We start from the raw sequence: 18,270 nt of genomic DNA on the forward strand, positions 1-18,270 counted from the left end.
CTCGCTTCTTCGGCAGCCATATCCGCTCTGATCGGTGAAGGCGCAGCATTTGACAAGAAGACCAACAAGACATCCAAAGATAAAGCTGGCAATCTGGACCTGTTGAGGAAGCGTAGATCTGCACTGAGTGGGAGCTCCAAAGGCAAGGAGAAGGCGCATAGAGACGGCGAGACGGCTTCCAGCGGCACGCCTACCATCTCCAGCGCACCAACTTCCTACGACTTCCAGGAAAGTGGCGGAGCTCCAGCTACATTGTTGGGCAAAGCCCCTCCTTCTCCCGACTCGCGCCACTCTGCAGAACCGCTTCAGAAGCCTTTGCAATCTTCAGCAGCGTCGAGCAAGTCGGCGCACACGAGCGACAGAATTTCACGAGTGGAGCAAGCTCCGGCGGTCAACCCTGCCGAATGGCGGGAGCCGAACAGGGATCGCAAGTCGTCCAGCGGCTTCTTTTCCACGCTGAAATCTTCGCGGAGTCGAAGCAGAGCTCGCACAATGCCAGGCAAGACGGTTGCCAAGTCGGCAGTGGCGACGGTGTCGGGCGCAGCGGGTGGCGAAGATCCTTTGAGCAGGGCCTTGAGACCACCTGCGGACGAAAGCATTGCTGCGAGGTCGGAAAGACAAAGAAAGGAAGCTTCTGCCAAGAAGAGGAGCGAGGAGATCGACAAGGCGCTCAAGGAAGAGGCTATTCGCAATAAACGCGACAGGGCTGGAGAGCAGAAGATGCTGCTGCTCGGTGAGCGATTAGGTTTCAAAGGCGAAGATTTGGGTGCATTCGTGGGGCATCAGTATCCGGACTGCTAATGCGATCTCGTGCGTGACGCGCGCTCCACAGGTCAAGCCGGAGCAGGCAAGACAACAGTGCTAAAGCAGGTGAGTTGCAAGTGATGCAGATGCGCAGTGGGGAGCAAGCACGCTGATGCTGGAAGGCTTTGTCAGATGCGGCTCTTGTACGATCAAAGCGCTCACCAGCGCGAAAGGCGCAGCTGGAGGGTGGTCGTATACCTGAATCTCATATTGGCAGTGCGAGCGGTGTTGGAGGTCTTCGAGGAATCGCACGAAGCTCGAGCGCTCAATCCGCCTTCTGTCAGTAGGGGGCCTGGTGGCAATGCTAGCGCGCAGTCCAGCACGGAGTCCTTGAACAGCTCCGCCATCAATCCCCTTGCCCACCGCAACAATCATGGCGACACGAGCTTGGCCAGGCTGCGCTTGGCGCCCTTGCTGAGTCTGGAAGCTGAATTACGCGCCCGACTGGGTGCGGTGGACGAGTATGCTGACCTCTCGGACCCGAAGGTGGCCGGTGCAGCGCTATTGGCAGCTCGCTCACAAGCTCGCGCAGAAGCAGCTAGGCCACAAGGCAAACGTCGAGCTGGACCGACCCTGCTCTTGCGAGCAGGCTGGCAAGATCGACTCCTTGGTCGCGCCAAGTTCAGCGACGACAATGCTGACAGCATCGGCAGCGCAAACACCAACGGTACCAAATCCCGCTTGAGGTTCAAAAAGCTAAACATAGCTGGGCGACAAAGGAGCGCGAGCCTCAATGAGCCACCGGCGGATGCGGCGGACGAGGAGAATGTCCCTCCGCCCTTGCCAGACTTGGACAGCGGGGATGTGCAGGTCGGATTGCAAGAACACGAGATTGGAAGACTTTTGCTAGCTAGCATGGAGGACGTCATGTCCATCTGGCAAGATCCTCGCATCCGAAAGCTGCGAAGGAGGCAAAAGATTGATGAGCGAGCGGATGGTGCAAGCTAGTGAGTGCTGCTTCGCGAAGCGCCGCCGATTGGGGCTGCTGCTGTGTAGATGCTGACCTGAGAATCGCTTGCGCAATGAAACAGTTTCTTGGAGCAAATGCCACGCATTGCAGCTGCTGACTTTTTTCCAACCGATGACGATATCATGCGCGCTCGAGTGCGAACAGTAGGCATCACGGAAGATCGCTTCACAGTGGATAGGCACACCACGTATCGAATTTGCGACGTCGGCGGTTCTCGAAGTCAAAGAGTCTTTTGGGCAAGCTTTTTCGAAGATGCGAGAGCCATCATCTTTTTGGCTCCTGTCTCAGCCTTCGATCAAAAGCTCATTGAGGAGCCGCGCATGAATCGCATCGACGACAGCCTGGAACTCTTCGCCTCGATCGTCTCCAATCCCTTGCTACTCAAAGTGTCCTTGATCCTCTTTCTGAACAAAATCGACGTGCTCGAACGTAAGCTGGCTGCTGGAATTCAGGTGTCGCGGTGCGTACCAAGACTCGTGGCCAGTGCGCAGCTCGTGCGCACACTCACTCCTTACCGTTTTCCTCTCAGCTACTTTCCCGAATACGACGGGCCGGACGATTTTGAGCAAGTCTGGCGCTTCTTCCGAACCAAGTTCAGGGAAGTCCTCGCCTCGCACCGCTCCCTGGCGCGCGACCGACCTTGCTACGTGAGTCGGCTGGTGCAGCTAGTACCGATCGGTGCAATGTTTCTGACGTCCGTCGCCTTTGATGCCATGTACACATACAGATTCACACCACCTGTGCGACTTCGACGAAGCAGATCAAGGCCATCTTGGTCTCGGTGCAGGACACCATTCTGCGCGAGTGAGTTCTTGGCTTGCGGATCGCCTCGGTTCATGTCAGCTCTGACAGACACGGTTCACTTTGTACAGAAATCTCAAGGCCACCGGCATGGCATAGGATTTTCGCGCTCTCGCTCGATCTGATACTTCTTTCGGGGCCATTGTCCGTCTAAGAGAACACCTATCAGCACACGTCGATGACGACGACACCCATCTCGATGCGTATAATTCATTACGGCCCCGCGTGTGCGAACGAGAGCTTGCACGACGGCTCCTCATCTCTTCTATTGCCGATACCACTAAACACCTTCAAAGACGAACTTTTCGCGCACCGCATCTCATCAGGGCTTCACTTGGACGACCTTGTCCGCACCGTCGGTGTGACGGTGTCCTCGCACGTGCCCAATGGGATGGACGAGTGGTCTGTACAAATAGACTCATCACACTCTACGCAACAATGAACATGGTCACCTGTACAGCCAATGCGTGAGCATGATTTGATGGGCACTTGCGAGTCGGGTATGGTACAAGGTACAAAGCAAAGTACGCTAACATCATGCGATGAGACGATCGGCGTCACCATTTCCGAGATTCGTGATTCTAGGGTACGTCCTTGGTCTGCCAAGAAGCGCTGATTTGCGAAGACCCAAAGCTCGAAGCTGTAGCGGGTCTGGTTCCTGCATGATTCGCATTGCGAACGACGTGCTGAGCATCGTGAATTTCGGAAGGTCGAGCAATCGTCTCTATCCAATCTGCAGAGCGCTCGTCGCCGACGAAGGACTCTGTCCCCGCCTTGCTCGCACTCCTGATCTGACCAGCACCGAGCGTCTCGTTGAGAATCTCGCTTTCAGTGCTCCAGCCATTGGCAGAGATTTCGCTGCCAATCTTCACATCTCGCAAAGGAAGATCGTACGTGTGTTCCCCCAGACCTTGTCTGCCCTCGCTGCGCCTTCCTACAGAGGCTCCCCTGCCGGCGCTCCGAGGAAGTGAAAGATCGTCGTAAGACCCATAAGGCAACAACCTTGGCGAACCTCCACCACTCGTCTTTCTATCCTCCAGCCCTCCGTGCGCATTGTAACCTTTGTGGACGAGAGGACTGATGTTTTGTGTTCTTCTTCGGAAGCGTTTGAAGAAGGCGCTTCCGCCACCGCCGTACACCTCGATCTGAGCGGATCCTGCATCCCCACTTGAGTTGCGTCCATCGCCCGCCGTGGAACGGTCCTCCACGAGAATCGCCGTCTCCGTCTCCGAAGCATGCCGCGCGTTCTGAGCCGCGATGGCAACCGAGCTGAGCAGAATGTTGACGCAACACACCATGGCGTTGAGTGCGATCATGAGGCCCAGAATGTTTGGATCGCTGTGCAGTTGGGAGACGAGCAGGAGTGCCAGACTGGAAGCGGCGGGCAAGACGAAGGAAAAGACGAGCACGTTCCACAATCGTTCCAGTCTCTTTTGGAAACTCTTTGCTCGAACCACTGGCATTGCTTCGGGCCCACGCAGCGCTCTGCGAAGCGCCCAGAGGCAAAAGATGGCAGAGTAGATCGTGTCGGCTGCCTGAGCTGCGTATTCCGTCGTCGCTGCCGGGTACGTGGTGCCATGGATGTCCAGAGGTGTGGGAGATCTGTCCAACGATGCTCGAAACTCGATCCAAAATAGCGTCAGCGAGACCAAACGTCCGACCTTGAGCAGCACTGGGATGGCAAAGATGGCGAGCAACTTCTTGGCGCTGGTAGTGGCGATGGGATAGAAGTGCAGCAAGCGCAAGGTGATGACTAGATCGGCTAGGTATGGGGTGATGCCGGGCATGACTACGATGGCCATGTAAAGACCTTTGGGGAAAGGCTGGGAAGGGTCAAAGCTGAAGGAATTGCGGAAGAGGAGCCCGGACAGGATTGGGTGAACCAGCTGCATAAGACTCGCTGCTACCACCAAGCAGAGGGTGAAGATGGCGACGCAAGACATGACGGTAGGCGGCGTCCGAGCACGAGGGGAAGGTCTGTGATGCTCGACGCTGCCTGACCATCCTTTGCCAGAAGCGCCTTGATGAGCGTGCAGTGAGCCTGCCGGCGAGCCATTCTCCCCCTCTTGCCCTGCTACACTACCGCCTCGCCTGAGGCGCCTCTTGATCTTGACGGGATGCGTGGATGAATCGCTGATCAGGGTGAGCCACAGCAGTGTTATGAGTAGCGGCAAGACCACTGCTGCCCTGAGCACGCTGACGCTGAGAGCGAGAAAGGCTTGTTGTATTGCGCCCCTAAGCTGCCCCATCAGGGCTTCCTGCGAAGACATCGCAATTTGGCCCTGGAGAGGTCGAATCTGGCCCAGAAAGATCGATGTTGGACGCGTCAGCGACCGGCGTTGTAATCGTCTGCGATAGTCAAGACTCTAGTCGTTTTGGCGCGTTGATCGGATTGGGACGCAGCTCAGATTCGTACCGTCAGGCCATGTGACGCTGAGCGCATACAAGGTACGGCGGCAAAGAGCGGGATTGAGCGGATTTGATGGCGGGTGACGAGGGAGGGAAACAAATGTACCACCCCAATGAAGCAAGATGTTTGGGCTTCGTCCGCCTTGCTCACATTCACATCTGCCAAGAAGCTTGCTCGTTGCTCGGATGGACCCGCGACCATGCAGAGGCCGTAGCTTGGCACGGATGCTGATGGGATGGGTGGATCGATGGGAGACCTGAAGTTGCTTTGCATTCATGGACCCAATCGCCGGTAGGTCAAGAGCCAGAACGTGCTTCAATGCGCCTCTTCTAGACGCTAAACGTGCGTCTAGGCTGATGTCTATTCACATTCAAATTGCTGTGCTGCATGCGTGTGAATGAGACGGAAGGCTTGCCGCGTTCAGAAGCTGCTCTTGCTGGGGCCTACTGCTCGTGAGTCGCGGCCTGTCGCCGCGAACTCGATCGGAGACGCAGCAAGCACGCAGCAGATGTGGGCAAAGCAATCTATGGGCGGAGTTTGCGCGGTCGTCCAGCAGACGATATATGCATGCCTATACGTCACTTATCACACTTTGACTCGTCTCCCAGCAGTCTCATCAGCTTTCGGAGCTCCACCCGTGACCTCCGTGCAACGAAGCGCTCGGCGTGGGCATCGGAACAAATGGTGTCGATAAGAAGTCACGAGTCACATATGGTCTCTTCTCACATTCGCGAGGGGAGAAGCCACCAAGCAGAGCAGAGCAAGAATCGGAGGTGGAGCTGACCGAGGCGAGTCTTTCCTGCTGGCGTTGCGACTTGAAAGTTTCAATGTTGAATGTCGAGACGGAAGGAGGCCTCTTCAATCTTGAATAATCTTTAATGTTCTTCAATTTCGAATAATCTTGAATGTGAATCACGAATTCAGACTCACCCGCGACCCGGGCCACTCGATGAGCGTAGCGCGTAAATTGACAAACCGCTCGCACCCGAATAAGTTGCGCAGTTCACTTTGAGCGTCCAACTTTAAGGTCACGCACCACCTAGCTGCAGCGCCAAGGGCCAAAGACTCTGCAGCTTGGGGCCCGCGTAAGCTCTTCAGCTTCGATTCAAGCGGACCAATGCGAACTTTATTGGAGACGCAGCGTGTGTCTTTTGCGGCGGCCGCGCTTCCTAGTTCATCCATATACGGGGGTGTGTGCGTGTGTGTAAGGAGCTCTAAGCAGCACAAGCAGGGGAGTGGGCTGGGTATAAGTGCGCGCGGGAGACACATATACTCACGACTGCTGACTTGGAGCGCCACTCTGGCGCTCAGGGCGCCCTGAACCGTGCTGCTGCTGGGCAGATAGATTCAAATTGGGTTTGCATGATGATGGGCGGAAGCGGCGGTCCGACATGCACTTCGTACGCTGACTTGACTGTGTTATACACGATTCGTGGCTGACACCGGACACGCATCAGGTCAAGACGGCGACGGCCCCAGGGCATCAGCAATGCGGCCGTCTACGCTGTCCTCAACCCGAGGATATATACATACGCGAGTGCCTGCAGCAGGGAGCAACAAGCTTTCCCACTCAAACTGTTGATCAGGTTCCAAGGCCTCATTTACGTGCAGCTATACGGGCTCTCTCCCACGTCCACCTTGCAACTTCAGCAACTACAATCATGAATAGTCACGCTTTACAGCCGGCCAGATCCACTTACACTTCAGCTTCAAAGACGTGACTCTTATCCACGGTTTACCGGCAACTTGAAAGCGAGAAAGGCGTTGGTGCGTCGAAATTGCGCCGCGGTTAGAATTCGCCGCCACCCTGACTTCTGTTGCGCGGCTCCACATGCAGCTGGCGAAAGTCACAAGTCGGAGTCAGCTGCTGCAATCGCGGCCTGCAAACGTGAGCCGAGGGAGTTCCGTACGCGTGCGAGTCGAGAAAGTGAAGACGGCCCGTCACGATTTGTGACTTGGAATAATGGCTTGCACTGTTGCGCCCCCGGAGCCGCTGAAGCGCGGGCGGGTGATGCTGCAGTCAGCAGTATTGCGCCCACGCGCATGCAGTAATCAAGGTGGAGGGCCCTCTTGCAATTGGTGCAACGTCCACCTCTCTCTGCGAGATCTCGGCAGCATGATGTATGAACTTCCCGGCGCCTCCTGCTGATGATAGGACAGCTAAGCGAAAAGCCTCTCTTTCTGCTTCCAGGCGTCACTTGCTCAGCTAATGAGCGGTCACAGCAGTGTCCCAAAGGTTACACCTATAGTGCTGTGCAGCCGCGTCTCCGGACAAACCATCGCCTGCCTGACCGCCTTCAGCCTGCTCTCGCCGGCGGCAACTCGCAAGTCAACGCAGTCACTTGTGCTCGTTCGTAGGATCACTACAGCCACGGCGGGAAGTGACCGCAAGAATGTCCCGAAGGTCAGTCTGCCTGCACACTCTATGAGCTCGCAGCATATACCACTATAGTCTGGCTAGACGTGCCAAGCCGAGACTCTCGGCTTGCTGCTTCAATCAAGCGCCCAGTCTTAAATTTGGATCAGGTGTGGCAATGGTTACGATCGCATGGGCCGCGCGACGCGTGACTGGTATAGCTCAGGCACAGGGCGCAAGATGGCATGCAAATGGGACGACGGCTGCTGCTTGCATAGAGCTCTAATTAATTGTCCACAGCCTCGCCCGCGGCATTCAGTGATTCTTGACGAACGTCCCATGTCCTGGAAACCTTGTTGGAACTCGCAGCTCACCACTTCGGAGCGCTCGCCGAACAGACGTCAGCTGGCACATAGGCGGTCATTTTAGTATGGCTGAAGATCTTGAAGGTCACAGCCTCTTCCTACCATACTGACCCCTTCATGATGGGACCTGGAACCGCGCTAGCGCGTCGTCAGTGCGGAAAGCTGCAGTCTTTTGAAGCAGCGGCAACTCCCAGCAAGCTCCCGAAGGGTATATATAGGCAAGGAGAAGGAATCCCGAGAAACATGCTGTTTGTCCCCAGCTCATCCCAGCACACCACATCTTGATACTCATCACCCATCACCCATTCCGTCATCAACACACCGTATATCTCCACGATGAAGTCCACCACTTTCGCACTCGCTTCCGCCGCCGTCCTTCTGGGCGCCTCGGTCCCCGTCAAGGCTTTCAACCTTGCCTTCAGAAACAACTGCGGCTTTGACGTCTGGCCTGGTGTTGGCAAGGCTCCCAACGGCCAAGTCGATGGAAGCGTCGCTTACGGCGTTCACCTGGCCCCTCAAGGCACCGCCAACTTTGGCGTCGACGACCACCAGATCGGTATTCGTTCTTGGGCCCGTCTGGGCTGCGACGGCAACGGCGACAACTGCCAGTCCGGACACAGTCTTGGTGGCCTGACGCCTACCGATGCCGGTATCAACGCTGGTGTGCTCTACAGCGTGAGTGTAGCTAGCCCGCTCTGATCATGATCACACCAGCGCTGACCTTGCTCTCTTCCCCACGCACGACAGGAATTTGGTTTTGGTGACTTTGGCGCATACGGAGGTCAACGCATCTCTTGGGACTTGAGCCACGTCGACGCGTCCATAAACGTCGACACTTCCATTGTCGCATCCAGCGGAAACCCCAACTCTGCTACTTGCCGTCAGAGCAACTGCCCTGCCGACCAGGCTTACGATGTCTACAATGATTACGCCGCTGACCGCAACTCTGACCTTGGAAGCAACTTCCAGATCACGTACTGCCCTTAAGCGCGAGCAAGCTGCGTGCACGCCGACCTTGCCGTACATTTTAACACTCATGGACTTTTGACACTAGTCGCTCGGCAGCCCGAGATCAACGTACCTAATCAGATCTTCTCCGTAGTGCAAAAGCTCAGCTTCCCTTGTGTGTGACGTGGACGTGTTCGGTGTGATGGGGTGTTTTTAATTTGATGACGCGATGCACATCTGACTAGTCTACATCTATCATGCTGCATTTGACGATGAAGAGCTGCAAGCATGAGCTTCCGTAGGATGGGAGCGCTTCGAGGCAGTACACTCACGAATAGGCCGGAGCATCTAATTTCTCTGCACCTTTCAAGAAAGGAATCTCGACGATGAAGAGGTACTCGACCACCTTTGCGCCAAGCTTTGTGACGAGCTGTCCTGCAGCTTTCGCGGAGCCGCCTGTCGCGATCAAGTCATCCACCACGAGCACGTTGGCTCCTGCTGGCACCGAGCCTGCTTGCGCCTCAAAAATGTCCTACACGAAGGTGGTCACCGAGGACAAGTATGAGCGCCTCGAAGCAGACGCCCTCTTGAGCTCTCATCATCACTACTCACCTCTCCGTACTCTTTGGCATACACTGCCTGTTCGCATGTTCCAGGAAGTTTGCCCTGTTTCCTGACGGGAACAAAGGCAGCTCCGAGGCGCAGTGCAAGTATAGGTCCCAGCAAAAATCCTCTAGCGTCCAGCCCTACCACAGCATCGATCTTTGCTCCATCTCCCAGCCTGGGCAGCGTCACGCCAAACACGTGCGAGAGCAGATGGGTGATAAGACCTTCGAATGCGATCGGATTGCGCAGGATGGGAAGAATGTCGCAGAAGTTGACCCCCGATTTGGGGTAGTCCGGGTAGAAGACGAGATGCTTGCGAAGTGCGACCACGTCTGGCGCATCTCGAGATCCGTTCGTCGCCATTGTGTCTCTCAAGCTACGAGCTGATCTCTCGATACAGTCGTGAGTCGAGGCTGTGCGAAGCTGAGGGTAAATGGTGAACCGCGACTGCAGAACCGAATCAGTGGCCCTTCGTTGGTGGCAGGTAGAGAGGACTGGTGATTGGGATCCGTGATGTTATCGACGTTTCTTCCAGGCGCGCCAACCGCCATGCAGCGGCATGCGCCTAGAGGCGGACGTGCACGTTCACTGCCGCGGACAATTTAAAAAGATACGCGCGTCAATTGCTTAATTCACGATTGGCTCCGCCAGAAAAAGGGACAAGCACGTCATTCACGATTCACGATTCACATTCGTGATTCAAAGATTCAAAATTGATTCCAGACTTCCTGATCTATGCTGACCAGCAGCACGTGATCAGTGCGTGCGTGCTGTGTTGACTGCAACTTACATTCACGTGATTCGCGATGCACGATTCGAGATTGACTCTTCTTGTTCTCATCAATCTTCAATCACAATGAATGACCTCAAGCCTTCAGCCTCATCACTCTTGACCCTTTGACCATCTCGAATCTTGCTTACCAGCAGTCGATGACTTTTGTTGATCATCCGCTCCCTCTAAAGTGCCGTTTCCTCATCCGGGCGCGCTTCATCAGGTGTTCCGAGGAGGCTCGTTCGCTGAAGCGCTTCGCGCACACAGGTGAGCGAAGCAACAAAGCTCGACATCGGCGGCATGCACCTTAGTATATACGTGCTTGAGACCTGGTGATGAGCCAGGCTTGCTGTGCATGCGGACGGGGCGCGCTTAGTTCACGACTCCCTTGAAGCGCGCGGGACGAGATTCGCTGGATGTCGCTCGCACCAGCCTTTTGGGATCGAGAGGCTGACGCACGCGTACCCTTCGCCGTTGGTGCATCAATATGACTCACTTGACGCTTCTCTGAAAAGCAATTGAACTTTGTCACATCAAGCCGAAGGTCTTGTCCATTTCCGCCGCGACACGCGGCGTTCGTGAAGCTCTAACGGTTGTGTGCGTTGCGCTGAGTTGATGTGGCAGGAGCCTATGCGTCGGCGGGGCCATAGGAGGCTGGCAAAGTTTGGCTACGCGGCTGCATGTCCTTAACGGAGTCCCTATGTCCTTGACGTTAGCCAAGGCCAGCCACGAAGCTACGCGTGCATGGAGAGAGCCGCTTCCACGAGCAGGTGTTGCAGATGATCAGTCACGGTGCTCAGCAGACAGACGAAAGTCACTCTGGGTTACACTTGCGAGGCTCGTCGTGACTCGTGACAGTAGTAGTCGTACTATACACATAGTCTCCTGTCCATCAATTCCTTAAGAATTTGGAGCTCAAATTTGAATTTGCAGTTACGAGTCTCGAGTGAGCAGCCCGATTCACGTCCACGTACTCACTTGCAGCCCGATTCAGCTAGTAATCGCATTGGTGCGCATGCTGACCATCTCGATCTCACGCTGGATCCCTTGAACAGCAAAGTTTGGTCCAAAGGCCGACGTCGCGCCACGTACATACTCACGACTGTACATCGTCTTTTTGGTCTGGAAAAGAGATGTTTCACAGCATCGCCGGTACTGCAGCATGCGTGTCGCGCGTGCCGGTCCTTCGAGCGTGCCCGCGGAAGGAAGGTTAGCGCGCTGCGCCCTCGCGACTACGCCCAGCTGCATGATTCTGTCAAAGAGTGTCCCCGTAAGGCATGAATTGGGAAGCACCACGCATGCGTACCACCACACATCAGCAGCCGCAACCACCAAAGTCGCTTGCATACGCGTGCGAGCGCCGACCACGCCTTTGCATGAAAGCCAAGCCATGCATCTGAGCACTTCATGACGAACTCTTGCTTACCAGAAAGGTCCGCAATTCGGAGTCACAGCACTTTCCAGCCACGAGAGACGGTGTTGCAAGCATCAGCGCTCACCACTCTGCCGCAAGCGTTCATGCATGGACCCCGATACACAGCAAGAATCAAGAGGCGACGTCTGCATGCATGCCCTGAGCGCTGCGCCAATCGTCACCGACGTTTGATCCTGGATGACTTGCGACCTGACGGTGGAGTCACAAGTCGTGAGTCGTGAGTACTACTGTGTAACAAGATGCCTGTTCATGCAGGCACGCCGACCGCGACACGACGGCCGGAGCAGGGCGCAAGGCGTGCAGAACGGCGTAGCAAGCATTCACAGCAGCTATACGATGCTATGCTTCCTAGCTGCCGCGTCTAAAGAGCTATAGCTGCTACCAAGCATATCCCTGCATGCAACCGGCATGCTCAGTACTCCCATTTCACGCTGGCGGCCCGTGGGACCCAGTGCCACTTTTGTTGGGTCTCCATGTGCAGGAAAGCCATCTCTCAAGGACATGGGCGCTCGTCCGAACCTGTGCCGCCAGCCACGACATAGGGGAACCTCGGCGTTTCGAGAGGATAGGCGACCACGAATCACGAACGCGATCATGCATGGCCTTTCGGGGCTCGAGCTGCAGGTCCCGAGACTCTACTGCGCGTAGAATGCACGAGGGCGGGACCCCCGAGCTCTTCTGTACCCTCGCATTTCCCAGCTGAGCGTCTTTTAAAGGTAAGGCATCGGTACGAGCCGTTCCCTCTTCGGACCCTGATCCACTCCACCACACCTCTCCCCATCTCTTTCCACGGACGTCGATTGCGCTCATCCCGCAATTCACGAGGGCCGGACCCATTTACAAGGCGTAGGGCAGGATCCCTACCACACCATCCACGACCGACCTACACTCTCTCACGACCACCGCAGCTCTGGGCAGGCCCCACCAACATTCTTTAAGTTTCGTCACCCGCGGCAGGCTCCGCCACTAAGCTATCAATTTTACGCCAACAGCACCACTAGGTGAGTCATTCAGGCAATTGCTTACGGCGACAACCAGGCGCAGCTGACTCAGATGACAACCGCGTTACTTGGTGCACAGTCACCGTCACTCCAGATCACTTTTCAGACATGCCCGTCACACGCAGCCTCACTCCCACCCAAGCTCATATGCAGGGCTCTTCCAAGAGAAGGCCGGCGCCTACACCGCTCGATCTGCGGGCAGCGCACGCCAAAAAGGTCTCAAGGGGCTTTAACAAGTATCCAGTGCCAAACCACCCTCGCAGCTTGGTCCCGGGCAAGCAGATCTACTGCGCTCCCACTAAGCAACCAGCAGCAACTGTTCGCATCGTCGACGCGATTGATCTGAACGAGGCTAGAAGATTAAAGAACAAGACTGTTTCTAAGAGCAGCCCTAGGCAGTACGAGAGCACGTCACCCCGCCGACAGCCTCTGCGCTCCGTACGCGGTCGGCCTCGGACGCCTTTGCCCATTGTCAATGGCGTCAAACAGCACACAGTCGCTTCGCCCGCTGCGCGATCCGTCACCTTTCCCATGCCCAAGCGCAAGAGTAGCCGCATCAGCTTGCGTTTGCTTGGTGGTGGTAGCAGCAGTGCCAAGAGGCTAGTCGCAGCGGCCGCAATGGAGAAGACACCGTGCCCTTGGACGAAAGGCTGCACAGACTGCAGAGCGCATCAGCAAGCCGACGTTCCAGAAGTTCCGAAAATCAGTTCGAAGAGCTACGGTTTGGCGTCGGGTCTCGGTAGCGGCAGCGTAGACATTGTGCCCGACAGCTGGCTCGAGCTTTGCTGGGGAGAGAACCACGACCGCTTCCCATCCGAAGCTAAGCCTGGGATGCCCACGCGACGCCAACAATCGATGCCTGCGATGCCGTCCCACGCCAAGGTGTCGCAACCCATGTCGCGAAAGTCCACCCCGCCTGCAGGCAGTCAAGCCTCGATCCCATTGGTGGCTTCCACCGTTGAGCTTCCACCGGTTCCGAGCGCCTCGATCACTGGCGAGGCGATTCTACGCCACTCCCCAGAGGCGGAGCAGCCCAAGCAGCTGCCACTCGTCAACGAGAGCACCAAGACAAGCCCCAAGATGAAGGTGATCAACACGCCGCAGAGCGCCCTTCCAACACCCCTGCCTGCGTGGGTCGCAGATGTGGACGCGTACCTCGCAAGCATGACGCCCACCTGGGCTGGAAGAACTCCTGCCACTGCTCGATCCCTCAAAAGCGCATGCGCTTCGGCTGTCTCGGTGTGGAGCGTTTCGTCGGCCCTATCAGCCTACCCTAACACTCCAGCTGTCCTTGCCTCGCGCTCTCCTTCCACCATGGCTGCTCTGCTCAAGTCGTATGGTGTCCCTGTACAGCTTGCCACTCCGATTCAAGCCCAAGCCGTCCCACTTGCTCGGCCACAATCGGCAATCTTTTCCCTGGGTGGATCGCCATTGATGTCGGCGGTCACCGACTACTCCGTCGATTCTGACGATTCTGCGGAAGATCACAGTCATCAAGCACCTACGGTCACCGTCACAGAATGCGCTGCAGACACGTTGTCGGCGGCTTCTGACGGCGAGACCAAGATAGGCAACGCTATGCTTCAGGACGCGCCCATCACGGCATCCTCATCCGAGGCTTCGCCACCGCGCTTCATGAACGCCAAGATGCGCACTGCGAGTGTCAGCTCTCACGGCAGCAGCAGATCTGGCTCTTCCTACCGTGCGGACTCGATATTCTCGTCTGAAAGCAGCTACGCGGATAGCGACGTAACCAATTCCCCGCGAACCAGCATAGAAAGTTCGTCGCCACCTGCCAAGACGTCCAAATCGGCGCTTCTGAACGGCAGGCAGATCACGGAGCCTGCCAGGACAGAAGTGAGGGGCACCAAGGACATCGTGCCGCCTCTGCCCACGACCGATGCGCAAACTGTCGCTGCTATTGTGTCGGCCAAGGCAACAGGTGCCACTAAGCCTATACCGCCGCCCATCACCATCGCAGCCATCAAGCCCATCGCGATGGCAGAAGTAGAGACGAACTCCGCAGCTAGCATTCCAGCACAAAGCTCCGACAGCGTCACGACCGAGTTCGGGGGAAGCGTTCGCGACTTTATGGACGAGGACGATGGTCTGGAGGACCAGTCTGCCTTTTCTGCAGTGTCCATCTCTAGCGAAGAATGGAGCGCAGACTTCAGCTCGGCAGCGGAGAACTTCGAAAAGGTTGCCATGGGAGACGTGTTCCCGCAGATTCCAGAACCGGCAGCTGTGAGCAAGCAGCAGAGGCTTTTGGTGGAAGTGGAGAGACTGAACGCGGTCAAGATGGACCGTGGACGCAAGTTTGGACACGCGCGTTCCAAATCTTCTCCTGGCGCTTTTCAGGTCACTGCTCCCTTTGCCTTTGGACCTTCCCTCATCGAGCCAGAAGTTTCGGTCGCTAGGCACCCGGGCGCGAAACCGTTCGCAGCTAGCGCAGCTGGTCGAGCGCTCGAGCTGAGCAGACTACAGCTGTCCATCGAACAGCTGCAGATGGAGAGTCTCAGCCTCATGAACGCTTGAGCGTGCGTTTACACCTGTCGAAACACCACTGCCCGGATGACGCGCAAGTCTGCAGAGAAATGCTCTCTGATGGCCCCCTTGCTGCTTTGTTGTACTGTATGATCTCGCTTGCTGAGCCCCTTGCCTATATCTCCTGGAACTCTCGGGTCCAAACCACACGCTCCTTTGCTCGTGCTTGTCCGTACAAATCTTGGTGCGTCGGCCCCGGTGGCTCGGCTCGCTCGATACCTTTTTGCTCCCATGGAGAATTCAAAGCCCTACAAATAGGAAGAGACCGAAATATCTTGGTGACGAAACCTGTGTGAGAAGATCTTTTCGGCAAGCCAGAGAGAGAGAGGGAATTTTTCAATCGCTGTCTGTTCTTCCGGACATTTGCTCCAGGCTGTGAGCGCTAGCAACACCTTTTGAGGGATGCGAAGAATGCTGCGCAAGGGTCCGTTCTTGGGATCAGCAAATACGACGCCTGCCTATGGCACAGCGGTCGTCGATAGTGCGCTCTCTCCGCTTGTCATGACATTGCCAGCTTGAGGCACGAACAGCCGGGCTCAAGAGCGAGACTTTGAATAGCCGAACCTTACACTCGACTCTGCGTTTCGGTCACGTGGCGCTCCATTGCCTCGAGATCGAGACGCTGAGGCATTCGCGATTGGATGCTACTGTTCCGAAACGTGACTTGCTGCCCACGACGACATTTGTACATTCAAGGTTGTTCTTGCGATGGTGATGAATAGGACCATCATCAGCTTCCGTATGCCCTTCGTCCGGCTAAGAATGAGGCACGGAGCCTTGGACGACTTTGCCGGTGTACCGGAGCGCGATGACGGAGGTGAGGCCGTGCACAGGTCTGAAGAGTTGCCTTAGCTAGGCTGGCTGGCCTGCTGTGCGACCCTTCTGCGTGTTCGCTGCACACATGGCTTGTGCGACCGGCCCGGATAAAATGTAGGCGACCGGCCCGGCAGCAATCAAGTATGTATAGCAGCCAAGCAAGGCGCGCGCAAGGGGGGGCAGGTCGAGCGTGAGTGTACCGTGACTCGCCGCATCCGCGCACGCATGCATGGCTGCCATGCAAGTCGACATCTTAGCGGTGTGGTGTGGTGTTCATCCAACGGCGCACTCAGACTTCTTATAAGCAGACAGCCTGCTTCAACTTCACCTTCCTTCACCCCATCTTCTCAGCCTGGAACTGCAAAGTACCCCCCCCACCTCTGCTCAAGACAAACGACCGGTCACCCTTGGCGCGCCTGTACCGCTTGATCATTGCCGTCTTGCCCGAACCTCTGCTTTCAGCGCCACGCCGTTCAATTTGCGCCTGAGCGCCCCAGGGACCATATACAACGAAGTGTATAGATACAGACAGACCTATCAACATGGTCCTCGTCACCGAAGTAAGTTTGCAAAGCTTGCGCACTGCGCACTGCGCGCGTGCGCGTCCGCCTGCCCAACCTCCGTCATTTGTATTTACCTTTCCTTGCTCGATTACGCCTCGCTCGTGCCAGCTCACCAAAGCTCTTGGATTGGAGGTGCCGCTTGTGCAAGGCGGTATGCAATGGGTCGGAGTACCTCAACTCGTCACTGCCGTATCCAACGCCGGAGGACTTGGCTTGCTCACTGCTCTGACGCAGCCTTCTCCGGATGCGCTCAGAGAGGCGATCCGAGAGACTCGCAAGAACCTCAAGCCGGGCGTGGATGAGCGAAGCAAGTATGGAGGATTTGGAGTAAACATTACCATTTTGCCTTCCATCAACCCACCTGACTACGAGGGGTACACGCGCGCTGCGCTCGAGGAAGGTGTGAGGATCTTTGAGACGGCGGGAAGCAATCCGGGCCCGATCATCAAGGCTGTCAAGGAGTATGGGGGTTACGTCATTCACAAATGCACCACTGTTAGGCACGCTCGTAGTGCGCAGAAGCTCGGCGCAGACATGCTCTCCATCGACGGCTTCGAATGTGCCGGACATCCAGGAGAAGACGATATCGGAGGTCTGGTACTCATGGCGCGCGCATTCGAAGAGCTTTCCGTTCCATTTATAGCCTCTGGCGGAATCGCCAATGGTCAAGGGCTGGCCGCTGCCTTGGCACTGGGCGCATGCGGAGCGAACATGGGCACGAGGTTCATGTGCACAAAGGAGGCGGATATCCACGAGAATGTCAAGAGAGCTATTGTGGACTCGGACGAGAGGCAGACGGTGCACATGTTCCGCACGCTAAGGAACACCGCTAGAGTGTTCAAGAACAAGGTGTCGATGCAAGTCGTAGAGCTGGAAAAGAAGGGTGCCAAATTCCCAGAGATTCGTGAGTTCGCGCCGCAGTCGGCGCAAAGGCGCGCACACGTTGCGCATCACTTTCGCGAGAAAGTGCGTGCCGATCTGACCTTGCCACCACCTCATCCTTCGACCACCGATGTTGTAGAACCGCTCGTGTCTGGTCAGCGTGGGAGAAAGGTGTACACCGAAGGCGATCTGGATGCGGGAGTTTGGACAGCCGGAATCACGCTTGGACTCATTCACGATATTGTGAGTAGGAATAAACGCCTCTTCCTATCCAGAGTGTGACCTACACATGCTCGCACGACACTAACCTCGAACCCATTTCGACGCTCTTGCAGCCCACGTGCGAAGAGCTGGTGAAGCGCATCGGCCAAGATGCCGAGAAGCACATTGATAGGCTGGCATCGCTCTCTGCTCACAAGAGCAGCTCCTCCGCTTCGAGAGAGTCGAGGCTATGATTGCGTAGCTGATCTGTATGTTGCTGCCATCATCTTCCACATCACCCGCACGCCGATGTTCGATGAGGAGCAACGACTCGCGACTCGATGACCTCATCCTTCGCAATGCTAGTCGATGTTGAATTTTGGGGTTTGGCCGAAGGCTGATGAGACCTGAGCTGAGCCCTGCTGCGAATTTTCGAACAAGCCATGTAAACGAGGGAACAATTGGCTACCTCATTAGGCCTGATGGCCGAGTGAATGGACCGGATGAAGGGCCAGCTTTTCCAGTCATCTTTGGTGCGGTACGATCGAGGATGCGTAGGCTGCGAGCGCCATGCACGCATTATGGATGACCGACTGGTGAACGCCAACGCCGTGTGATCGTGAAGGCTTGATCGAAAGGAGCGTGGCGGTGTCACACTCGTGACTGTCAGGGGTATGGCGTGCTGATGAATGCTTGTTCGGGTACTCACACTCAACACTTAAATGTGCTGCTGCTGCTGCTGATGGCGGGAGATGTCTTGCGCTTCATTCAGCCCAAGCGGCGTTCCTGCAGCAGC

At 56.4% G+C, this 18,270-nt stretch overlaps 8 protein-coding genes across 8 annotated transcripts; 5 read left to right on the forward strand and 3 right to left on the reverse strand.

Annotated features, from left to right (window-relative positions):
* Window positions 1-492: 492 nt before the first annotated feature.
* IE81DRAFT_284616 (G-alpha-domain-containing protein) lies at window positions 493-2,582 on the forward strand (the record flags this gene model as incomplete). Its single annotated transcript, XM_025511599.1, has 7 exons — window positions 493-733; window positions 833-870; window positions 937-1,424; window positions 1,527-1,751; window positions 1,836-2,234; window positions 2,304-2,421; window positions 2,502-2,582. 7 exons carry the CDS (start codon window positions 493-495, stop codon window positions 2,580-2,582), a joined length of 1,590 nt encoding a protein of 529 aa, XP_025373342.1.
* A 574-nt stretch (window positions 2,583-3,156) lies between these two features.
* IE81DRAFT_327614 (hypothetical protein) lies at window positions 3,157-4,518 on the reverse strand (the record flags this gene model as incomplete). The annotated part of the gene is made up of 1 exon (XM_025515083.1): window positions 3,157-4,518. The coding sequence occupies one exon, from the start codon at window positions 4,516-4,518 to the stop codon at window positions 3,157-3,159; it is 1,362 nt and encodes a 453-aa protein (XP_025373343.1).
* Window positions 4,519-5,434: 916 nt separating this feature from the next.
* IE81DRAFT_319577 (hypothetical protein) lies at window positions 5,435-6,453 on the reverse strand. The gene is made up of 2 exons (XM_025512759.1): window positions 5,916-6,453; window positions 5,435-5,858 (listed from the first exon to the last, which is right to left on the reverse strand). Exons 1-2 carry the CDS (start codon window positions 6,252-6,254, stop codon window positions 5,844-5,846), a joined length of 354 nt encoding a protein of 117 aa, XP_025373344.1. The 5' UTR covers window positions 6,255-6,453; the 3' UTR covers window positions 5,435-5,843.
* Window positions 6,454-7,438: 985 nt separating this feature from the next.
* Window positions 7,439-7,906, forward strand: IE81DRAFT_86439 (hypothetical protein). Its single transcript, XM_025517704.1, has one exon. The coding sequence runs from the start codon at window positions 7,534-7,536 to the stop codon at window positions 7,768-7,770; it is 237 nt and encodes a 78-aa protein (XP_025373345.1). The 5' UTR covers window positions 7,439-7,533; the 3' UTR covers window positions 7,771-7,906.
* A 136-nt stretch (window positions 7,907-8,042) lies between these two features.
* Window positions 8,043-8,875, forward strand: IE81DRAFT_336044 (Osmotin thaumatin-like protein; the record flags this gene model as incomplete). Its single annotated transcript, XM_025515464.1, has 2 exons — window positions 8,043-8,381; window positions 8,454-8,875. 2 exons carry the CDS (start codon window positions 8,043-8,045, stop codon window positions 8,691-8,693), a joined length of 579 nt encoding a protein of 192 aa, XP_025373346.1. The 3' UTR covers window positions 8,694-8,875.
* A 107-nt stretch (window positions 8,876-8,982) lies between these two features.
* On the reverse strand, window positions 8,983-9,623 carry IE81DRAFT_284555 (adenine phosphoribosyltransferase; the record flags this gene model as incomplete). The annotated part of the gene is made up of 2 exons (XM_025511594.1): window positions 8,983-9,186; window positions 9,267-9,623. 2 exons carry the CDS (start codon window positions 9,621-9,623, stop codon window positions 8,983-8,985), a joined length of 561 nt encoding a protein of 186 aa, XP_025373347.1.
* Window positions 9,624-12,334: 2,711 nt separating this feature from the next.
* On the forward strand, window positions 12,335-15,302 carry IE81DRAFT_86610 (hypothetical protein). The gene is made up of 2 exons (XM_025517705.1): window positions 12,335-12,468; window positions 12,548-15,302. Exon 2 carries the CDS (start codon window positions 12,577-12,579, stop codon window positions 15,001-15,003), a length of 2,427 nt encoding a protein of 808 aa, XP_025373348.1. The 5' UTR covers window positions 12,335-12,468; window positions 12,548-12,576; the 3' UTR covers window positions 15,004-15,302.
* An 884-nt stretch (window positions 15,303-16,186) lies between these two features.
* Window positions 16,187-18,056, forward strand: IE81DRAFT_319583 (putative 2-Nitropropane dioxygenase). The gene is made up of 4 exons (XM_025512760.1): window positions 16,187-16,388; window positions 16,500-17,295; window positions 17,413-17,516; window positions 17,609-18,056. Exons 1-4 carry the CDS (start codon window positions 16,371-16,373, stop codon window positions 17,726-17,728), a joined length of 1,038 nt encoding a protein of 345 aa, XP_025373349.1. The 5' UTR covers window positions 16,187-16,370; the 3' UTR covers window positions 17,729-18,056.
* Window positions 18,057-18,270: the final 214 nt, after the last annotated feature.

The sequence above is a fragment of the Ceraceosorus guamensis genome, assembly GCF_003144195.1.
Source record: "Ceraceosorus guamensis strain MCA 4658 unplaced genomic scaffold IE81scaffold_2, whole genome shotgun sequence".
In the NCBI taxonomy this organism is placed as follows: domain Eukaryota; kingdom Fungi; phylum Basidiomycota; class Exobasidiomycetes; order Ceraceosorales; family Ceraceosoraceae; genus Ceraceosorus; species Ceraceosorus guamensis.

What these genes read in the sequence shown, in the direction of transcription:
- IE81DRAFT_319577 (XM_025512759.1), bottom strand. Translation starts at nt 6,254, where the DNA reads ATGTGTCTCCCGCGCGCACTTATACCCAGCCCACTCCCCTGCTTGTGC.
- IE81DRAFT_86439 (XM_025517704.1), top strand. Translation starts at nt 7,534, where the DNA reads ATGGGCCGCGCGACGCGTGACTGGTATAGCTCAGGCACAGGGCGCAAG.
- IE81DRAFT_86610 (XM_025517705.1), top strand. Translation starts at nt 12,577, where the DNA reads ATGCCCGTCACACGCAGCCTCACTCCCACCCAAGCTCATATGCAGGGC.
- IE81DRAFT_319583 (XM_025512760.1), top strand. An exon ending in TGCCAAATTCCCAGAGATTC is followed by an intron (nt 17,296 to 17,412) that starts GTGAGTTCGCGC and finishes CCGATGTTGTAG; the next exon opens with AACCGCTCGTGTCTGGTCAG. An exon ending in TTGGACTCATTCACGATATT is followed by an intron (nt 17,517 to 17,608) that starts GTGAGTAGGAAT and finishes ACGCTCTTGCAG; the next exon opens with CCCACGTGCGAAGAGCTGGT.